Source organism: Dipodomys merriami, unplaced genomic scaffold, assembly GCF_024711535.1.
Source record: "Dipodomys merriami isolate MVZ:Mamm:240054 unplaced genomic scaffold, mDipMer1.0.p SCAF_2, whole genome shotgun sequence".
NCBI lineage: Eukaryota > Metazoa > Chordata > Mammalia > Rodentia > Heteromyidae > Dipodomys > Dipodomys merriami.
The window spans coordinates 14,822,600-14,845,317 of NW_027203381.1; the positions used below are offsets into that span (position 1 = coordinate 14,822,600).

The window sequence follows — 22,718 nt, forward strand, 5'->3', positions numbered from 1 at the left end:
CGCCCGCCTGCGCGCGCAGCCCCCTCACGCTCCCACCCCGCCTCCGGGTTCCACGACCCCGCCCCCCGGGGTGTCCGACGCGGAATTCCAGGGTGCCCCCCCCCGCCCCCCGGAAACCCAGTCCAGACGACCACCGGTAGCGAGCAGGCCCCGCCCTCGGCCCCGCCCGGCGCCCCGGGCCCCGCGGCCGAGCCCCCGGCGCCGGCGGCCGCCCGCTTCCGGGGTCCTCCGCGGCGGAAGGACGGGGCGCATCCCCCCCCTCCCGCCAGGCTAAGGCCCCAGGAGGGAATTTAAAAGCACACGCTACCGCCCCTCTCCGCCGACGCCCCGGGCCGCTCACAGAACTGCAGACGCGCGACAAAGCATCACCGAGCCGGCCACCGCCCCGCCGCTGGCAGCGCGGCCTCACAGCCGAGCGCGACGCCCGCGCTCACTTTCAAACGGACCCAACATGGCGGCGGCCCGCAGTGCGCATGCGCGGCGCCTCGCAAGCGGTGGGGAGGGGGGGGGAGTGGGGGATGCTTTGAGAGAGGCTCCATGGGAGAGGGGTCAAAGGGCACGGAGGGGCGTTAGGCCGCGATCCCTGCTGGGAGGGGTGGCTTCGCGTCTTTCTGGGTTGGGAGGAGAAGGGTCTGGATTACATCCTGGTCCCACGACCACCCCCACCCCCACCGTGGGCCCAGCACCATCGGATGGGCTGACCTTCCTTAAGCCCTCCTGGGGCTGAGGACAGAGCCCGGTGGGTAAGGAGACCTTGAGGAGCTGGCAGCTGCCATTTCTGTGGTAGAAAGCCAACCCCACGGCCCAAGGCCTTCAAGTGAGTTGGGTCACTTCCTTCCCGGCCTCTGGGCGCCTTCCTCCCCACCCCAGGGGGGTCCAGGCCCTAGGCCTTCCAGGCTGGGCCCCAGACACCACTTTACATCTGAGCTAGAGAAGGGTGTTGACCCAGGCATGGGATTCAACAAATTCACTGGGGACCCTGAAGAATAACAGTGAGCACGCATTCTTTTTAGGCATCCCAGAAAGAAGGAGATTATACAAGTTGATAGAAAGATCCCATAACATGTCTGGACCTAATCGACAAGGCTGGGATAGGATATGAGGTGAGAAGAATCCAATTTCAACCAAGTAGGCGAATCAAAAAATATATATCATCTTAATACTGGTTGTGTTTATCTTCCACATTACGGGCGAAGATATCTTTGACCAATCCTCCATCGCAGTATGCTCCATCTCATCCAATGTCACATCACCAGGTAATCCCGCTGTCCCCTCTTGCTTATCTGCTGTTTCTTCTTTTCACCGCCTACTACTGCTTTACCTTCCTGTGTTTCTTGGCAAGTAAAAACATCAGAAGCTATCAATTCAGTGTAATAGTTGAATTAAGCACATATCAAGTATGGCAATGTTAAGTGATTTGAAAATGATAGGACACAGGCCATGCTGGAGCCAACAGCTAGTGATAAATTCCCATCACGTGAAATAGGCAAATAATACTATAAAGTAAGGATGCTTAACCTAACCAGTGCCATCTTAGCATGTGGTGGATATAAGAGTATTGGGTTTTACTGGTACCATCTTGTCTATATGGTGGAGGCAGGGAAGTCCCACTTCCTATTTGATGGGCATGCCTGAATTCCTAGAGGCAGAGGCCAGGATGGGACTATAGGTTACTGGATCTGCCAGTCTTGGGTCTTGAACTCTCAAACTCTCTATGACCCTGCTCCCTGACCTGGCCCTATTTAGGCCCACACCAGCTCAAGTTTAGGTATGCCATGACACGTATCTCCCGTTTACTTGTGTTCTGTCTCCTGGCTCTCCTGTCAACATGGTGTCCCACTTCAGCTCTCCATTGGAGCTGATCTGGTTTGTTGGTCTTCTTTTTCTGCTCTTTCTTTCCTCTCCTGATTTCGTGGCTCAGTTTTCTGACTGTTAAGTGCATTTGTGGGTCCGCAGGTTTTTGCAACAAGTCTGCATTTGCCAGCTTTCCAATAAACCAGCTCTCAAAATGTGGCTTCTCTGTTTACTTGCTGGGTAACAATACAAAAGAAAGACTTGTATCTAGGATGAGCTCAGATCTGGAATCAGCCAAGGATTGTTGATGATAGGAATTTAAAATGTTAGAAGGGTTTTTTGTTGTTGTTGATTTTTTTTTAGCCCACATTCCACCTAACTATCCTAACCGGTGCTACTTTCACAGTAATATTTAAAGGTTCCTCATAACTTGTATCTTTAGTTCGTTGACTAGAGAGTGGTAGAGTGCTTCCCTTGGATTTCTGCCACCTCTATTGATTCTAACACTACTTTTTTACATTAGGGTATATATGCAGATGTTTCCCAATGAAGAAAAAGTGTTAATTTATTAAATATGTTGACCTAATTTGAGGATCAGAGTAATTCTACTGCTGCTTTTTTTCCCACACAGGTTAACAGATATGGAGATCTCCACCAAAATTTGGCAAAGAATCCCAATGCTTACTAAAATTCTGGACTAGATATCTTAGGAAAGGTAAGGATGCAGGACTCAAATAAGAGGTTATAATATTAAAGGTATCAGCCTATCCATTGTGCCTTACTGGATAACTAAACAAGAGAAAATAAATTTGTGAATGAACCTGAAGAGTTTTAAACGTGGGCTAAGAATAAAATGTTCTGATAGTTTATTGAGAGGTGTAAGGAAGCCACTCTAAATTAGGGTTTTGAAATGGTAGTTTTAAATTTGTCCATTTTAAGAAAGGATCACCTAGAATAAGACCCCTTACTATTCCAAGCCTTTTTGCATATATTAATTCAGTACTTGTAGATTCCATGTATATGTGGAAACTGAAGCTCAAAGGCTAAGTGGTTTAGTAAGTGGCACCATTAGGATTTTAATCCAGATGTTTCAATGCTCTTGGCACCATCTCTGTTAGATTCTCCTAACTGCAAACTGGTTGATGTGGCACAAGGATCAAGGAACCTATAGCTTCCTGAATTTATTCCCATGAGAAGCATCTTACTTTGTCTTACTTTTGTCTTGATGTGTAGTCCATTTGGGCTACTACAACACATTGTCCTAAACTATGAGACTTACAAGTTTCTCTTTTTTTTGGTCAGTCATGGGGCTTGAACTCTGGGTTTGTGCACTATCCCTGCGCTCTTCAGCTCAAGGCAAGCTCTCTACCACTTGAGCCACAGCACCACTTCTGGTTTTCTAGTGGTTAATTGGAGATAAAAGTCTTTCCTGCCAGGGCTGGCTTTCAGCCGCAATCCTCAGATCTCAACCTCCTGAGTAGCTAGGGTTACAGGCGTGAGCCACCGGTGCAAGGCATTTACAAGTTTCTTTAAAAAAAAAAAAATTATTTCTCACAGTTCTGGATGCTGTAAGTCTGATCAAGGTGACATGATTAGCTTCTGATGAGTGACTTCTGGAATGCAGACCTACGCCTTCTGTGTCCTTAGAGAATCAGAGGGGCAAATGAGCCCTCTGTACCCACTTATAAAGACATCTCAGTTATGAGGTCTCTACCCCTATGACCTAATCACCTCATATCACTATCATAATAATGAAGGTTAGGCTATGAACTAGGGAGGACCAATTCAAGTAGGGGTTCAGTAAATGCCTTTAAATTGAATTGATATACACTTAATTCTATCTGAAGAGATGACATTGAAGCAAAAAATATGAGTGAAAGAGAATCAGGCATACGAACCCACTGGGGAAGAATTTTTTAAGCAAAGGGAACAAATACAAAATTACTAAGGTAGGGAGTTGGTTGGCTGTTTTTGAGGAACAACCAGTAGAAGGGATGTTTGAAGAGGAGGCCTTGGGGTCAAGTTGTATAGTGCTCTAAACAATCACTTTAAAAAAGATTCATTCCCTGCCAGGCACTGTGACTTAGGCCTAGCTTCTTGGGAGGCAAAGCTTGGGGAATCCAGGTTCAAGGCCAAGGCAGAAAGATCACAAGATTCTGTCTCAGCCAATGGCTGGAGGCAGTGGTATGTACCTGTAATCAGTGATGCAGAGAAGCACAAATAGTACACATTACACAGTATACCAGGATTAAACAAGACCCTATCTCAAAATACATCCAAAAAAAGATCTGGTGGAATGGCTCTAGTGATAGAATGCTTTCAAGCCCTGAGTGTTGAAACTCCACCACAAAAAAAAAATTAAATTCCAAGAACACATGATACAACAGATTATGATGCCTTATAAGGGAAAGGGAGCATGTTAGAAATAGTACTTATTCAGTGACTAATATGTGCCAGGTCTTAACAGCTCGACAAGGTAGTAGGTATCCCAAGTTTACATCAAGAGGGAAATTAGAAATCAGAAATACTAAGTAACATGTCTCACACATTAAGTGGCAGAGACAGAATTTAAGCCAAGTCTCACATGCCAAAGCCTCACTTTTCCACTATACCACATTTTCTCATTTGAAAGGATGGGTAGAAAGAAAGGAAGGGTTTGTTCATGCATGTAATTAACAAGCATTTCTGGATGACAACAGGGTAGAAATACTATTAAAATGTAATATAGCAGTTTAATTTTTTTATATGAGCTGAATATCTATAGTATCAGCTATAGAGGTTAAAGAGGTTGAAGCAGGAGGTTGCTTTGGTACCCAAAATAATTTAAGACCAACCTAGGCAATGTAATGACACTGTCTCAAAAAAATGTTTATATGATTAGATTCTTATCCATCATTTACTTTTGAAATTTTACAGGTAGATGGACTACAAGGCAATTGCCCAACAAGCTAACCAAGAAGTTTTAAGTTACAACCAAGACACATCTGGCTGGAAATTGGTTAAAGCTTCAGTAAGGAAAATAAGTTAAATATGTTTCAAGGGTTTGTTTTTAATAATAATTCATAGTAAGAACTTTTTTTTTTCCTGACACTGGGGTTTGAACTCAGAGTCTAGCTCTACCATTTGAATCATGCCCTTAGCCCTTTTACCTTCAGATTTTTTACCAGATAGGTTCTTGCCTTTTTTGCCAGGGTTGGCCTTGGGCTACAGTCCTCCTATTTATGCCTCCCGAATAGCTGCGATTATAGGCATGAGCCACTACATCTGACTTGTTAATTGAGAATGGGGTCTTTCTAACTTTTTTGCCTGGACTGCCCTTGAACTTTGATTCTCTATGTCCCAAGTAGCTGGGACTACAGATGTGAGCCTCTGTACGCAGCACTCATTGTAAAGCAACTTTTTAAAAATATATTTCTTTTAGAAACCAGAAGAAAAGGTGTCTTTACTTCTTTTTTGTTTTCATTTTTTTTCTGTATCTGACAGTTAACTTATTTCTGGATTTTTATTCCCCTTTGAGAAAAAGATAACTGTGTTCAGCAAGGCTTCTAGAAGATTCCTTGGAAGTCTGTGAGTATAATTTTCTATTTACAGTTATTGTGTTAAGTTTAGTGGCATTACCATAAAGCAGCATTCAATGCTTCATATTAACTATAACAAATTATTTAATATTGACCAGGAAATAGGGGTTATGAAGTCACTGGACTAAATTATGAGGCTAAGAAAAGTTAAATGCTAATAAAGTAGAAAATTTGCATGTACACAAAAATATTCCTTCTAGGCTAAGCATATAGTTTCTTGGTAGAGAACTTGCCTAGATTATCTGGGTTCTATCCCCTGGGTTCTATCTATCTATGCACATGCATGCACACACAGGTGCATACACGTGTACACATACACACACACACACCCCTCGTGAATTGTTCCCTAAGAGAAAATTTTGACTCCAAAAAATAATTACTAGAAAAGCACTTTGGTATTTTCTTGCTAATCATAGTATTTTATGGTTTTTAAAACCTTCCATCTTTCCCTTAAGCACTAAAGAGTAAGGGTTTGTTTCATTTTATTTCTCTATTAGCAACATTTAAGACTATTTTTGAGGATCCTACTACTTCAACTATGCTAAAATGTCATTACTGCCAACAAATTCGATACCATACCCATCAAAATCCCAATGATATTCATTGCACAGATTGAGAAATCAATTTAAAAAGTCATCTGGAAGAAAAAAAAATGGCCACAAAAAAAAAAGCCCCAAGTAGCTAAGCAGTCCTGAGCATACTGAAAGTATCACAGACTTTAGGTTATGCTACAGAGCCAGCTTGGTGCTGGCACATACACTATGGAAATCAGTACTAACATTGCTCAAAAACCTAAAACTAGAACTGCCCTTTGATCAAGCTATACCGTTCCTTGGCATTTATCTGAAGACTGGAAGACAGGATACAATAAAGACACCCGCACACCCACACTCAGTACAGCACCTCTTACAATCGTCAAGTTATGCAAATAGCTCAGAAGCCTACACCCATGAATGAAGATATACATCATTTGCAGTGAAAAGGATAGGTCTTGAAAAGAAATAATAGTGAAATAAGCTAGGTCCAGAAAGAGGGAAAATGTTTTCTTTCCTATGTGGATCTTAGATGCAGAAATTCAATCTATCATCTAAACACACACAGAGGCATAAGCATATATACATAGTCAAGCTGATTATAGTATATCCAGGAGTGAAACTCCATGTAGTAATCATTAGAAGCAATTAACAGTTTAACCAAATGAATATGAGGAAGCTGAAGCATGCTTTGAATGAGGGGAATGTAGTAGAGGGAAGGTGATAAAGGTAATAGTAAATGAATACAGTCATCATCATGTGTACGTGTGAAAAGACAAGTGGGAAACGTGACTGGTGAGGGAAGGGGCAGGTAGAAGGGTAGTATTGTGCTGGCATTTAAAATCGGGCCTTGTACTTGCTCGGCAGGATCTCTACTATGTGAGCCATGCCACCAGCATGGCTTGTGTACAGGAAAACAGTATGAATGATTATATATTTATACATGTATGTATACATATATATCATATATGTGTATATGCACATAGATCTTCAATACATATTTATTATAAGTTTATATTCCTCAGCCTAGAGTGAAAAGAAAGTGAGATTGTTATTACATTTGGGAAATCTAGAGGATCTTAAATTTTCCAGTGCTTCAAAACCTTACGGTTTTCACGTCTGTTGTACGGCTAGTGAAGATCTTCTCCCAATCTGTGGGCTTTGTATTTACCTTGCTAGCTGTGGTATATTTGATTTTGGTATCTTAGGTATTTTGTATATACATATCTGAATTAACGGAAGGGGAACGACAAAATGATGAGACAAAGGACAAACCAATGCAACAGCAATATTCACAAGACAATATGTTAGAAATAAACTGTACAACTTGGGGGGAAATTGGGGGGGGAGCCAATGGAGAAAAATGAAGGAGGAGGTAAAAAGTTTAACAAGAAATGTACTCACTACCTTATGTATGTAACTAACTCCTCTATACATCACCTTGACAATAAAATTAAAATTTAGATAAAAAGGAAAAAAACTTCATAGTTTTAAAGACTTGTAACTAATCAAAGAAACAAGAATTTTAATTTAGAAGAGTCATTATGTGCTCTTAGACTGTAGAGCATGCTCCAATACAAGTTGCTATACCAGAGTTTGGGGAAATTGTACCCTCTGAAACTACTGGTGGGAGGGTGGAAGGGTCAGCGCATGTTTTAAAAACACTACATACCACACTTTCTTTTTAGAGATTGATTCTATGGCTTAGAACATTTCTAAAGAAACTGATCTATAAAATTTAATGAACTTTTCCAGAATTTTAGCTCCAAGAACATGCTTATAAAACACTGTACTAACCCAGGCACTGGTGGCTCACATCTGTAATCCTAGCTACTCAGGAGGCTGAGATCTGAGCATCAAGGTTCAAAGCCAGCCTGGGCAGGAAAGTCCGTGAGACTCTTATCTCCAATAAACCACCAGAAAACTGGAAGAGGTGCTATGGCTCAAGTGATAGAGCTCTCACCTTGAGCTGAAGAGCTCAGGGACAGCAGCACCCAGGCCCAGAGTTTAAGTCCCACAACAACAACAGCAACAAAAAACTGTCCCAGAGAACGGGTAATGGATCTCAGATTTGGATTCTGATAGAAGCTTCATGTGACCTGACTTGTGTAGAGCAATCTGTTGGGTTTTCATCAGGTCCTGCTGCTGTTCTGGCGCAGCCACTCTTATCTCCCGCTGGATTAGTTGGGTAACCTCCTAATTATCTCCCTTTCTCAGCTACATGCCATCCTTTTTCTTCACACCATTATTGAAGTTGATTTTTAGAGTAAAACTCAGATTGTGTTGCTCCCCTACCTAAAATCTTCTACAGGCCTCCTGTTGCATCTAAAATAAAATCCAAACATTTCTGTCAGTTTTTGAAAGTCACTGTCTAAGCCTGCCTACCTCTCCAACCTCATTTCCTACCATTTCATACATGTTCTTCTGTGCTACAGCCAAAACAGACTCATGTTGCTTGAATGAACCTAACTTAATCTCACAAAGCCCTTAGAGTTGCTCTTCTCTTCTTGAAATGCTGTTTCTGAAAAGGTCTCTAAGGCCAGAGTCATTTTTGTTGTCAGGGACTTGGCCTCACTGTCTCCTTTTCAGAGTGACCTTCCTGGCCACCTAGCCAAAATTCTCATGTACTGTGTAAACTCAGCCCTTTACCATACAATCCATCATCTTCATAGCACTTATCACTATATGTAACTTTCCTTGTTTGTTTCTTTTTTTTTTCCCGGTCCTAGGGCTTGAACTCAGGGCCTGGGCACTGTCCCTCAGCTCTTTAGCTCAAGGCTAGCACTCTACCACTTGAGCTACAGTACCACTTCTGGTTTTCTGAGTGGTTTATTGGAGATAAGAGTCTCACAGTCTTTCGTGCCTGGGCTGGGTTTGAACCACGATCCTCAGATCTCAGCCTCCTAAGTAGCTAGGATTACTGGCATGAGCCACTAGTGCCCGGCTTCCTTGTTTGTTTCATATTTAACTTTTGTCATCCTTATTATACACTGATGAGAATATAACTTGAATTGGAACCAGGCTAGAAATAAATTGCACTTGTTCAAGGCAGTATGCCTAGCACCAGAGCTGTACTTGCTAGACAGACACATAAATATTTTATTGATTGAGTATATCAACTTTAGTTATATTGACTATTGAATGGAAAGTTAAATAATTTTAAAGTGAACGCAAAAAATAAATCAACTTTTTTTTTTTTTTTTTTGGTCAGTTGGGCTTGAACTCGGCCTGAGCACTGTCCCTGAGCATTTCAGCTCAAGGCTAGCACTCTACCGGTAATTTGAGCCACAGTGCCACTTCTGGTTTTCTGGTGCTTAATTGGAGATAAGAATCTCACAGACTTTCCTGCCCTGGCTGGCTTTGAACTGTGATCCTCAGATCTCAGCCTCCTGAGTAGCTAGGATTATAGGTGCCAGCCACCGACACCCGGCTTAGTCAACATATTTTGTCAACATTTATGCCTTAAATAGTTTACCACCCCCAAATCACATTTTGCAGTTAGCTTTGATCACATGGTGCTATGCATGACAAGAAGGCCAGTTCTTTGGTTGGAATGACTTCCCCTTTTACCTGTCACACAGGTTGCCATACACATTTCCCTAAATACTAGAAGCAGTTTGAAGCATGTATTAATTACCCTTTCTTTATACTAGGAATTATGCTAAATATTTTATGTATGTTTAAATTTATGCTTCCTATATCCTACAGTGTAAACCCTCTTGTTAATCCCCATCTTACAAAGTGAATAAAGACCTACACCTGTGACTTTCCAAGGCATCTCACTCATAAGTGTTGGTGAGACAAAGCTGTCAGGACTTTGCTTTAGAAGCTGGCTGTGTTTTCTTAATCACAAGGACTATTTGGACAAAGCAGTGTATTTTCTACCTTTTATGCATTCATGATTGTCATGTCATTTACTTTTCCTTTACCATACTGCTTATTATAACCATTATTACCCTTATTTATAACAAGCTGTCTTAAAGCATTTAGATTTAAATGAAATTTAAAAAGCAAGAAAAGTAATGAATAACATTGCTGTAACCAAAATGAAGGATTCATTCTAGTTTAATGTCTCTCTGTACCTTGAGTCCAGAACTTCTTCTTGACTCCTATAATAATACAGATACGGTTAGTAAGATAATTTGAAAAGTGTTGTGTAAACATTTTTCAAAGAAGTTGTGCTACCCTATTACTTTATAAAGTACTACTTTATAAAGCACTACATACTACTTAATTTAAAAAAAAAAAACACTAATGGAATGAGCCAGGCGCTGGTGGTTCATGCCTGTAATCCTAGCAACTGAGGAGGCTGAGATCTGATGATCGCGGTTCAAAGCCAGCCTAGGCATGAAAGTCCATGAGACTCTTATCTCCAATAAACCACTCAGAAAGCCAGAAGTGGCGCTGTGGCTCAAGTGGTAGAATGCTCACCTTGAGCTGAATTGCTGAGGTACAACGCCCAAGCCCAGAGTTCAAGCCCTACAACTGACAAAATAAAAACTTATGGAATGAAAAGTCTTATTATTTAGTGGTAGATTTTAAGCCCTCTTTCAAAAAATAGAAGTCAGCATTTAGTCTAGATAATTTTTGCATACTTCTGTATTTCACAAATAAAAAAATCAGAAGCATCAGGAGCAGCTGCATTTCAGTATTGTGCATGCCTGATACTGTTGTAAACATATTTTGCGGTCTATAAAAGTCTTTCAAATCTTCCAAAAAGAGCTTCACACAATATTGTCCTTTACAATTCAATACTGTTGTGCTTTCTAGCGCTTTGATGTTTACCATTATTGTCAAATGTTTTAAATCTAAATCTGCCTATCTGCCAGGCTGACATAGATATGATAAAAATCGTGTGTCCTTAGAAGTGTACTTACAATATACAGTTAATGTTCAATCACTCAAACATAAAAGGACACTACTAAATTTTCAGTCTTCTGCCTCACCTATCCAAGTGCTAGTCAGAATCAGTAATGATATGTAAGGAATAATGTTTATGAAAGATACCTAATTTTATATTTGTTAGAAATACAGAAAGTTCACAGACTCCTTAACCCTCATATTTAAAATCTTAGAGAACCAATAAATAAAGAACAATGATTTATAAGGTCCAAACAATTCTTTCATGCTTGACTTCTTTTTTAAAGAACCTGATCATTATTCAAGTTGGTTTTTCAGTCTTATACCAAATTTAGTAATAAGCTCTTTAAACTTTGGTTTATCTGAAAGTATGAAACTGTACATTAAGGAGTTTAAAGAAAAGCAGCACTTTTAAGAAGACATCTATTGAAATATTATAAAATCTGTAGAGAAATGAATTTTGAAATAAATGATTGCAGTGAATATTTAAGTATTTGTTGTTACTTCTCAATAAAAAGCAGTGTGTTGAATTTACTGATAAAAGGTTGAGCACCATAATTCAAGGCTAGAATCCACAATGAATCCAAAATGCTACAAAATCTGAAACTATTTGAGCACCAACACGATCCCCAAGTAGGAATTCAACATCATAAAAACAATGCATAAAGTTACTTTTAAAATTTTATAAAAATTGATATAGAGATATAGCTATCTCTGCTACATAGGTGTAGATATAGAGATAGATGAATGCATAGTTCCATATGGAACCTAAATGAATATTGTTTAGACTTGAGTCCTATCTCTAAGATCACTTATTATGCATATGCAAATGTACACACAAACACACGCACATTGATACACACACACACCAAAAATTCAAAATCTAAAACATCCCTACTCCCAAGCCTTTCAGACAAGGAATACTCTATATTACCTTCCAATTTTCTTTTTTTTTTTTTCTTTTTTTTTTTTTTTTTGGGTCCAGTCGTGGAGCCTGAACTCTGGGCCTGTGCTCTGTCCTTCAGCTCTTCAGCTCAAGGCTAGCGCTCTACCACTTGAGCCACAGCGCCACTTCCAGCTTTTTGCTTTTTGCTTATGTGGTGCTGAGGAATCGAACCCAGGGCCTTGAGCATGCAAGGCAAGCGCTCTACCACTGAGCCACCTTCCCAGCCCATCCAATTTTCTTCAGTATAATTTGATAAATTAACCTAACCTTAATTTTAATAGTAGTATACTTTTAAACTAAAGTTTTGAATTTCCTTTGCCTAATTATAGATATCGTGTTGAAGGGGTAATTCCAGAACCAACAAGTAAACTATCTGATTTCCTCTACCAACCTGGAAACAGAGTTAAATGGGATAAATCTTTGCAAGTGCACAGCATGGTACACAGGATTGATTCGGTAATTTGCCTTTTAATACTACAATGTTACTGTATTAATAGAGTTTTACTTTTATATCTTGGTAAAAGCATGTGTGTATACACATTGTCTTTTATAGACTTAAACTTAGTTGAAGTTTATTATTGTTTGCTGGCTGAGGCATCCTGGGCAAACAGTCTGCCACTGAGCAGTATCCCCAGTCCTTTTTAAATGCTTCTTTATTTTATTTTTATTTTTTATTCTTATTATAAAAGTGATGTACAGGGGGGATACAGTTACACAAGTCAGGTAAAAATCACATTCCAGCCCTTTTCTTAAATTTTATTTTGAGACAGCTTCTCATTAAGTTGTCCAAGCTGGCCTCACATTTGCAATCTTCTTGCTTCAGTTTTGCAAGTGCTGGGATTATAAATTTGTATAACTATGCCCTGCTGAAATTTTTGTAAAAGTCTTGAAAGTCCACTCTTATTAGTCAAGAGTTTAATTTCAATTGGCTTTATTTGGTGTGTAAATACATACCACGTTCTTAATCTGACATATGACTTTTGTTATTGGGAAGCTGAATTTAGGGATCACCTCCATTGCATGGAAAACAAATTAAACATGCCTTGTCAAGGCTTTTTGAGAGGGGAAAGGAACAGGAAGGGAGAAGGGAGGTAAAGGTCTGTATGTAGCCCAGACCAGCCTTGAAATTCTCCTCCTCTAGTGCTAGGATTTCAGAGGCTGTGGCCTGGATATTTGCTCATAATACATTAGAAAACAGCTATCATGTAGACAGCTATCATGTAGACACATGCCATAATGGCTTAAGAGTAAACAGCAGGTAGTTTTAAAGATCATGGATAAACTATAAAATAAATAATATTATATAAAAGATGCAGTTTATGAACATTTTCAAATGGATTATCTCAGTTAAATAGAAATGAAAATGTAGAAGTAAAACAATGAGAAAAGAAAAATAAGCAATCAGTAGAAACTTGAAGACCAGTGAAAGAAAGAGAGAATGGGAGAAGCAAATAAAAAGAAATAGAAGAAAAGATCAATAGAAAGTGAAGATAAATCAAAAAGCTCCAGAGGAGAAAAAGAATGAGTGAAATTGAGAAAGAATGATACATGTAAAGAGTGGTAGGGATTCTGAACAGCACAGCGCATTATAGACCTCTCATTCATTAAGAGTGCTATTTTTAAAAATAAAAATACCTGGAGTCAGGCACAGGTGGGTCACAGCTGTAATCCCAGCTGCTCAGGAGGCTGAGAGCTAAGGATTGTGGTTCAAAGCTAGACCAGGCAAGAAAGTCGTTAAGACTCATCTCCAACTAACCATCAAAATCCCAGAAGTAGAACTATGATGCAACTGGTAGAGCACAAGCCTAAAGCACAAAAGCCTAGGGCCATTTTTAAGCACGCACACGCACACGCACGTGCATGCACACACGCACACACACACACACACACACACACACACACACACACACACACACACACACACACACACACACACACACACACACACACACACACACACACACACACACACACACACACACACACACAAGGACCTGGAAAGGAAAAGGATTATTTTATATTGTAATGTTGTACACATATATGAAAATGTCAAAGTGAAACCCTCTTGTGCAATTAATTGATTTTATCACATGTAGGTCATTTAGTAAGCTGTTTTAAAAGTAAGTCCTCTTAGCCAAGAGTTGGTAGCTTATGCCTTTCATCCTAACTACTCAGGAGGTTGAAATCTGGAGGTCTGTGATCCCAGAGCAGCCTAGGCAGAAAAGTTCACTAGACACTGTTTTCAAAATAACCAACAAAGGCACATGGCATCTTGCCTGGTCAAGTGGTAGAGTGCCAGCCTAGCAAGCACAGAGCTCCCGAGTTCAAACTTCAGTATTATCAAAAATAAAAATAGGTCTTCTTTGGAGGGTGATGAGGCAGGAAGGTGTGTGTATTGAGACCCTGTTCCAAACCCAGGAAAAAAAAAAAAAAAAAACCAAGTCCTAGGATTGGGAATGTTCAGTGACAGAGCACTTGCCTAGCAAGCACAAGTTGATGCCATAAATAAATAAATAGTCCTGGATTTTGAGCTGATAATAACTTTATTAGAATGAGGCAGAAAATGAGAATGAAAGAGTAAGGCTCTTTAAAATAATTTTATAAATTACTGCATTTTAAATAAAATAGGCGGGCTGGGAAGGTGGCTCAGTGGTAGAGCGCTTGCCTTGCATGCCTGAGGCCCTGGGTTCGATTCCTCAGGACCACATAAGCAAAAAGAAAAAAGCTGGAAGTGGCGCAGTGGCTCAAGTGGTGGAGCGCTAGCCTTGAGCTGAAGAGCTGAGGGACAGCGTCCATGCCCAGAGTTCAGGCCCCACGACCGGACCCAAAAAAAACAAAAAAACAATAGGCGATTGCTTGAGTGTTTGGGGTTTTTAAGTCTTTGACCTTCATTCAGCTCATCAAAACAAGCAAAAATAAATGTTCCACATTCATGTCTGTCACTTTATCATTTGTGTGGCATGTTACAATTTTACCTACCGTCACTAAAGTGAGCTGAAAAGCCCAGAAGGAGAGAGAGGTGGTAGGATGGCCAAGAAAACCCTTGTAGAAAGGTCCAGAAGTTCCAAAAACACATATCCATGAACTTTTTTAGATTTTAACATTCAGCTTGAGAAATATTATCCACCACACATGAAAGTTTTTCATTAAACATCGCACAAAATTAATCATACCATTATTCTGTGGTTCAAGTATCTGCTATGTCCACGAATCATATATAATGAGAAGAATACTACATTTGTAAACAAGTTACATGTCTTTCCCAAGGGTACTGAAGCTAGCATGTGATTTAACCAGGATTTGTACCTGGTTTCCTGATTTCAAATTCCAAATCTATGCTCTTCCCTGTCAGTATTCCATAGTATCTCTACTGAAAGAAAAAGCACTTCACCTTATTATTAATATGTATAGCTTTTATTTTCCAGAAGTAGATTTTAATACCCTCTTGTTCATTACATGAGTGAGGGAGGGATTTCCACTGTAGATTTATAGGGATAGCCTAATACTAACAATGGACAAATGAGACACAGTGGTCTGTTAATCTTTAATCACAGACCAGGGGAAGAGGACACACAATGGCATATAGGACAAGATATAGGAACAGATGAATCAGGATGTGGGATGCAGATTTTGTAGTACCAAGAGTGTGAAGTGAGGTTAGGTGAGCCCATGTACTGTTAGAAGATGTGATGGAAAAATTGAATAATTCCATAGGCCAGCAGGAAATTAAAATCTCCTGAATATATATAAGTAGTAACTACTGCTCCTTTTGTTAAGTAGAACTACTCTGTTCCTGCAGAGTAAAAGAGTAAAACCACTGATAACTCTGTCAAATGGTTTAGTCTGCTAAGCTTCATTTTCACTATTTACAAATTGAAAAAGTAAATGAGTTTAAGATTATTCCCAGAGTTTTCTATATTCCTGGTTGTAACTCCAATGTTCATTTAATACTGAGCATAAAAGCTTATTTGGTGATGTGGTTTTAAAACATCAAAGCTGGGCTAGGAAGGTGGCTCAGTGGTAGAGTGCTTGCCTTGCATGCATGAGGTCCTGGGTTCAATTCCTCAGCATCACATAAGCAGAAAAAGCCAGAAGTAGTGCTGTGGCTCAAGTAGAGCGCTAGCCTTGAGCTGAAGAGCTGAGGGACAGTGCCCAGGCCCAAGAGTTCAGGCCCTATGAATGCAAAAAAAAAAAAAAAGTCAAAGCTTTAAAATCATATGCCTCCTCCAAATAGAGGCCAGTCTTGTGCAATGAAATTCCTTGGGGGAAACAATACATTAAATAATTTTTGCAATCTTTATGGTTTGATTTGTTGCAGGAAACATTTATATGTCATACCATTACACAAAGTTTTGCCTTTGGCTCAATTTCCCCCCGAGACTTTATCGACTTAATACACATCAAGCACTATGATGGGAATATGGACATTATCAGTTGTAAGTTGAAACATTTTGCCCGCGTTTAAGAAATACTATGAGCTGGGAAGGTGGCTCAGTGGTAGAGTGCTTGCCTTGCATGCATGAGGCCCTGGGTTCGATTCCTCAGCACCACATAAGCAAAAAGAAAAAAGCCAGAAGTGGCGCTGTGGCTCAAGTGGTAGAGTGCTAGCCTTGAGCTGAAGAGCTGAGGGGCAGCGCCCAGGCCCAGAGTTCAGGCCCCACGACCGGACCCAAAAAATAAAAATAAAAAAATAAAAAGAAATACTATGAGTCAATAAAAGTTTTCCCTTCAATAGCTTGGAAGAAGCTATAATTTTTTTCCTTTATGTTTTTATTGTATGTAGCCAAAAAATAGGGGTAACATGTTGACATGATAGATATTTTATCGGGTAAGGAGGTTTCATCTGTCTATTTAGTAATTGTTCATCTAGATTTTTTGCAGCATGAACCCTAAAAAATACAGATAGATGTTTATAGGCTAAAACCTATACATTTCTTGTAATCTGAATAAACGACATTCATTTGAGGATATACATTGTTTAGAATGGGTATACAGAGTAAATGATAAAACTCTTGAAGAAATTCCCTCTAGATAGGCCTTTCCATACATGTGCTTTTATTTCTTTTAGAAACTGTAAAGTTCTGATACATTCCTAGTATCTCTTTGTAATTGTTTTACTCAACTCAAACCTAACAGTTTGCTAGGTTGCATTTATTGACTTAAATATGCCATTTTTTATTCAGATCTTTTGGCTCTGGTGTAAGAAAACACATCATAAAAGGAATTTGACTTACTCTTACCATGCATATCTGCATATTTTCTGTCCTGTAAACTTCTTAAGTATAGGGATAATCAAGTTGTGTTATTTCCCAACTAGTTTTCAGTGACTCTGACATGACCCAAGTATTGTAAGTTTGAGAGTCCAGATTGAGTTGGTTCTCTTACTCTGTTTTGTAGAGATCACCAATAGCTGAAGTTCATAATGTGTATATATATATTTGTGTCACTTTAGAAATGAAAGCACATAAAATGTCTTACTGTCCAATACAAAATGCTGCCTTGTCTGAATCAGATCTAGTGTTTTCCATATTTTGGAAGCAGACCATTTCTACTCCACATTAGTAGCCAGAAGGAAACTAAAACAGAAACAGAGATTAGGATCAACCAATAGAGGTAATTAGTCATCCAGTGCAAAATCACTACTGAATTTGTTGTAACAAGTTTCCATTGACTAAATTCTCCATAAATACTCACAGTTTTCCTCTCAGTGTCTTATAAACTTACTCTACAACATACATTGATCTAAATATTTTGCATTTTGTGTATGCATTATCTCACTAATGGAGAAACAAAAACCCATAGAAATTAAGGAGTGAACAAATTAAATTGTATAGCTAATGCTTAACCAGAATTTAAAACTCTGTAGACATTCTGATTTTCAATATAAGTGCTACTGTACTACTCTATGCTTCACAAAAACCCATGCCTTTGGACTACACAATTTTTTAAAAGAAATGTAAGTACAACCTCCATATTTTAAAAGGAGAAATATATGTTAACATTGCTTCTGTTATATACCATTATGCCAACAAAACTGGCTCTGTTAAGATAACAATTGGAAATTTCATTCAACTACATTTGTCTTCTAAGCTAGAATTTCATTGTGTTTCCCATCCAGCTGATTGCTTATGTTAAAATGAATAGGAAAATCCATCTACTTTGACAAGAGCAGGATGTCCTTATACAAAACAAACAATCTTAAAAGTGTTTTTAGAAAGAATATGTGCAGTTGCCATAAATATAATCATAATTAAATCACTTCCCTCTGCATTTACATGGAATATAGATATGCTGCATAAGTTCTACTGAGTTCTAATTACACTTTGTATTTTAACTCCATGGAATTAGTAGAGTTTGAAACTAACCTTTTCAATTACATTATATAAGCAAAAGATTAATTTTTAAAAATCAGTAAATCCATGACCCTAATAGAATTTTTCTCTATGATTTGATCTTTTGCTTCAAATCTGAGAAAGTAATTAAATGATACTATTTTTCTGATATAAAAGGCAATAGCATCTTTAGAAATACTAGTACATATAAATATAAATGTTTATAAAACTAATGTTTTTAATGCCAATAACTATGCTATATCATACTTTTTAAAAATATGCTTATGGGACTAGGGATTTCCATATTTAGTTTTCATTTAAATTTTTCTACCACTCTAGCTAATAGTGTGGATTTTCCAGATTATCCTCCATCTTCAAATTATATCCGTGGTTTCAATCATCCATGTGGCTATGTGTGTTCACCTCTGAAAGAGTAAGTGTTATTTGCATTTATTTATTTAAAGATGAACCGTGGTAATTAACTCAGGAATATAATTTTTTATATAAAAGGACAAAACTGTATTATATATGCATATATGGGGGATATACATAATTTTAAAAGTCAAGGAAGTGATAAAAAAGATAAAGGTACTTAAAATTCAGGATTTTAAAGAATAGTCTAATACTTTTGTTATACTTAACTTTATATTAATTTTATAACAATAATACTTAATAATTTGGTTAAAATTTTTCTTTAAAAGGATGTGACTACAAGTCACTGACTTAGTTTTTCCCTTCATTAGCTATTTTATTACAAGCACTATGGAACATATCAACATAAACTGGTAAATTCGTTGGATAAATCTAAAGATTCTGTATTTTCTTTACACTTCTTTTGTCTACAGAAACCCAGCATATTCAAAACTAGTGATGTATGTGCAAACAGAAATGAGAGGAAAATTAACCCCATCAATAATCGAAAGAACTATGCCTTCCAACTTAGTAAGCTTTGTTCTCAATGCAAAGGATGGAATAAAATCATACAGACCTTCATCAGCCCATGAACATTACAATAGTCATTCATCATTCCAGAGGAAGAAAGGTCGTTCTTCCATTAAATCATAAAGATTTCAGACCATGCAAACCGCTTCTAAGTCTGTGTGCACAAATACTGTTAACTATTCTAAACCATATTCTTGTACAAATTACTGGCAACACCTTGTGAAACTGAACTTCAATGTTGTACAAGAGAACAGCATTAAATATAATTTTTAATCTCCCATAATGATGTTAAATAATAAGTGTTACTAATGCATTTTTATCTTTGAGGCTTTCCCTACAAAATTTTCTACATAATTTCATAAGAAAGCAAATTCAATCAGAGGCCAGCATTAATTAAAAATTAGAATTTGGGGCCAAGTGTATTGGTGCAGAACTAAATGCCAGCACTCACATGGCTGAGGCAGGAGGATCACAGGTTTGAGGTAAACATTGTCTACATAGTTTGAGGCTAGCCTGACGATCTCAAAAAAAGTTAGCTTTTCCTTCACTTACTGCTTACTTTGAAAATGTTAGGAAACATGAACATTTAAATTAAAAAGAAACACAAAAGGGATAGGGAGAGAGCTCAGTGGTAGATCAGTAGATCCATAGATCAGTTGCCTACTATTAACAAGGCTCTAGGTTCCAGACTCAGCAAAAGAAAATAATAATTGTTCTACTATAAAACATGAGCATTAACATTTAGATCGGAGCCTCCATTCCTACCTAGGTACGAAAAAGATAAGACAAAAGGGTAAGATATTTACATAGTATCACACTTGGTTTTTTTTTGGGGGGGGGTCCGGTCGTGGGGCCTAAACTCTGGGCTTGGGTGCTGTCCCTCAGCTCTTCAGCTCTACCACTTGAGCTACAGCGCCACTTCCGGCTTTTTTCTTATGGGGTGCTGAGGAATCGAACCCAGGGCCTCATGCATGCAAGGCAAGCACTCTACCACTGAGCCACCTTCCCAGCCCTACATAGTATCACACTTGTATTTCTCTTCTCTGATGTCATCCTGGCCCACTGGAAGCTTAAGCTGTCAATGGGGTATCAATTTACCTGTCTAGCAGATATACAAATTAATTGTTGGGAAGGTATCAGTAAGGCCAGAGAGCAAGCTGAACTGCCGCCTCACCTACCTGCAGTGAGTGGCAGCAAATGCTCTACTTTGAACCCACCTGGCCTTTACACTCCAGCAAGCAGCGAGCCACTCTGCTAAAAAGGACAATTCAATGGCATCCACAGTCCTTTAGGAAGGAAAAAGATACTCAAATGGTAAAAATATGTTAACCTCATAAGCATAACAAGTCATATTTGATCTTGTCAGAGGCTCAAAGACAATTCAATGAAGCAAATTGTGTCAGTGTGCTAAAGTGATCCAGAGGTAGTCTTACACCATATGTAACAAGTCAAAATGAAACTTGAGTATAAATGCAAAGCTTTTAGTAGAAAGTCAAAATCTTCATCTACACAGAGTTCTTTTTTTTTTTTTTTTTGGTCAGTCATGGGGCTTGAACTCTGGGTTTGGGCGCTGTCCCTGTACTCTTTAGCTCAAGGTGAGTGCTCTACTGCTTGAGCCACAGCACCACTTCTGGTGTCTCAGGGACTTTACTGACCAGGCTGGCTTTGAACCGCGATCCTCAGATCTCAGCCTCTTGAGTAGCTAGGATTACAGGCAGGAGCCACTGACACCCAGCTTAGACAGAGTTCTTAAACATGACACCAACAACAGGATTCTTTAAAAGAATGATAAAATGTTTATTAGAATTAAAAATGTATGCTATGGAAAAGTGCCTGTGAAGAGGATGAAAATGCAAGTGGTAGACAAGAAGAAAATAACTGCAAAATATTTCTGAGAAAGGGCTTGAATCAAAATTGAGATATCACCTTACTCCAGTTAGAACGGCAAAAATCAAGAACTCTGACAACAACAGATGCTGGAGGGGATGTGGACAGAAAGGAACCTTACTTCATTGTTGGTGGGAATGTATACTTGTTCAACCACTTTGGAAAGCAGTATGGAGGTTCCTCAAAAGACTTCACATAGAACTCCCCTATGACCCAGCAATCCCACTTTTGGGCATTTACCCAAATGTTTACAAACAAGACCACACTAAAGCTACCAGCACAACTATGTTTATTGCAGCATTATTTACCATAGCTAAGATATGGAACCAACCCAGATGCCCCTCAGTAGATGAATGGATCAAGAAAATGTGGTATATATACACAATGGAATTCTATGCCTCCATCAGAAAGAATGACATTGCCCCATTTGTTAGGAAATGGAAAAACTTGGAAAAAATTATATTAAGTAAGCCAGGCCCAAAGAAACATAGGTCCCATGGTTTCCCTTATTTGTAATACCTAGTAGATGTATGAGTCAAGCGGAAAAGGTCAGATAATGTGATGTCAGGAAAATGAACCCTTAGATATGTATTTTAATGTTTTCGTTTCTTTCATGCATGTGTTTCTAACGCATTTATAAGATTATCTCTTTGTTGCTTTGTATGTCCCTCGCCCACAGTATAACCCCTGCTTTCACTATATTTGATGTCAGTATAACTTGTGGAGGAGATGGGGAAAAACCAGTTGTTTAAGGATACAGGTGGACCTGTTGCAACAATGAGAAGTACAAGTTGGCATGTCCAAAACGAGCTTTACAACGTCTGTGCGGGGGGGGGGGGGGGAGAGGGGAAGGGGGGGGAAGGAGAAGGATTGGGATTGGGGGGGAGGGGGGAGGCTGGGAAGGGATGTGAAGGGTAAACAAAGGAGGAGGCTGCAATGCTTGGTAAGAAATGTACGCATTATCCTGCCCATGTAATTGTAACTCCTCTGTACAGTATGTTCACAAATAAAATAAAATTAAAAAAATATATATAAAGTATTTTCAAAATCCAACAATATAAAAACTGTCTGTTTAGAAAAGCTAGGGACATTTAATCGAATAAGATATATGTTACATAAGCTCAGGAGCAAATGTTCAACATCTTTGGCCAGTAGGTAAATACAAATACAAATTAGGAGATATCAATGCCCTTATCAGAATGGCTATTTTATTTTATTTTATTTTTGCCAGTTCTGGGGCTTGAACTCAGGGCCTGGGCACTGTCCCTCGGCTTTTTGCTCAAGGCTAGCACTCTACCACTTGAGCCACAGCACCTCTTCTGGCTTTTTCCTTTGTACGTTGTGCTGGGGAATTGAACCCAGGGCTTTATGTGTGCTAGGCAAGCACTCTACCACTAAGCCACATTCCCTGCTATTTTTTTTCTTTTTTTTATTTTTATTTTTATTTTTTTTTATTGTAAAGATACTATACAGAGGGTTACAGTTACATGAGTGAGGTAATGAGTACACTTCCTCTTGAACATTGTTACCCCCTCCATTGTTTTCCCCCTACCATCCCCTCCCTCCCTCCCTTCCCCAAGGTTCTTATTTTTTTTTTATTGTGATTAAGTGATTACTTAATTTCCGGAAATTCACAGTATTGTGGAATAATGATGCTCATTTAAAGTCACAAGTTCATTCTAACTTTCCTGGAGCAAATTGTCTATCACAGTCTGTAATATATAACAGTGCTCATATGTTATATACCATATATGTGATCAGCAGCATGGGGATATTTAGTAGTGGTTCAACCAGATGAGTGGGAGTTCTTTGTTTCTTAAGTCCTGTTAGTTTTGTCATACCACCT

The 22,718-nt window shown here is 38.9% G+C and overlaps 2 protein-coding genes across 10 annotated transcripts in view; one reads left to right on the top strand and one right to left on the bottom strand.

Annotated features, from left to right (window-relative positions):
- CUNH18orf54 (chromosome unknown C18orf54 homolog) overlaps nt 1–3,437 on the bottom strand; it is a 50,651-nt gene extending 47,214 nt beyond the window's left edge. For 2 of the 5 annotated variants that reach the window (XM_070029106.1, XM_070029100.1), the window contains exon 1: nt 341–427. The gene's annotated coding sequence lies outside the window, so the exon portion shown is untranslated. Of the gene's footprint in view, nt 1–307; nt 428–3,349 lie in introns of those variants that run through there. The other 3 variants (XM_070029104.1, XM_070029102.1, XM_070029099.1) reach the window with 3 other exon arrangements.
- On the top strand, nt 363–19,280 carry Stard6 (StAR related lipid transfer domain containing 6). 5 transcript variants are annotated; one of them, XM_070029114.1, is made up of 10 exons: nt 363–467; nt 1,014–1,103; nt 1,197–1,256; nt 2,426–2,509; nt 4,711–4,804; nt 5,312–5,361; nt 12,041–12,167; nt 16,030–16,147; nt 18,383–18,476; nt 18,889–19,279. In XM_070029114.1, exons 5-10 carry the CDS (start codon nt 4,715–4,717, stop codon nt 19,106–19,108), a joined length of 699 nt encoding a protein of 232 aa, XP_069885215.1. In that variant the 5' UTR covers nt 363–467; nt 1,014–1,103; nt 1,197–1,256; nt 2,426–2,509; nt 4,711–4,714; the 3' UTR covers nt 19,109–19,279. The 5 variants fall into 5 exon arrangements, with proteins under 5 accessions (XP_069885215.1, XP_069885214.1, XP_069885217.1 ...); XM_070029113.1 differs by having other exon boundaries at nt 407–494; XM_070029116.1 differs by lacking the exon at nt 363–467 and adding an exon at nt 563–817 and having other exon boundaries at nt 5,318–5,361; nt 18,889–19,280.
- Nucleotides 19,281–22,718: the final 3,438 nt, after the last annotated feature.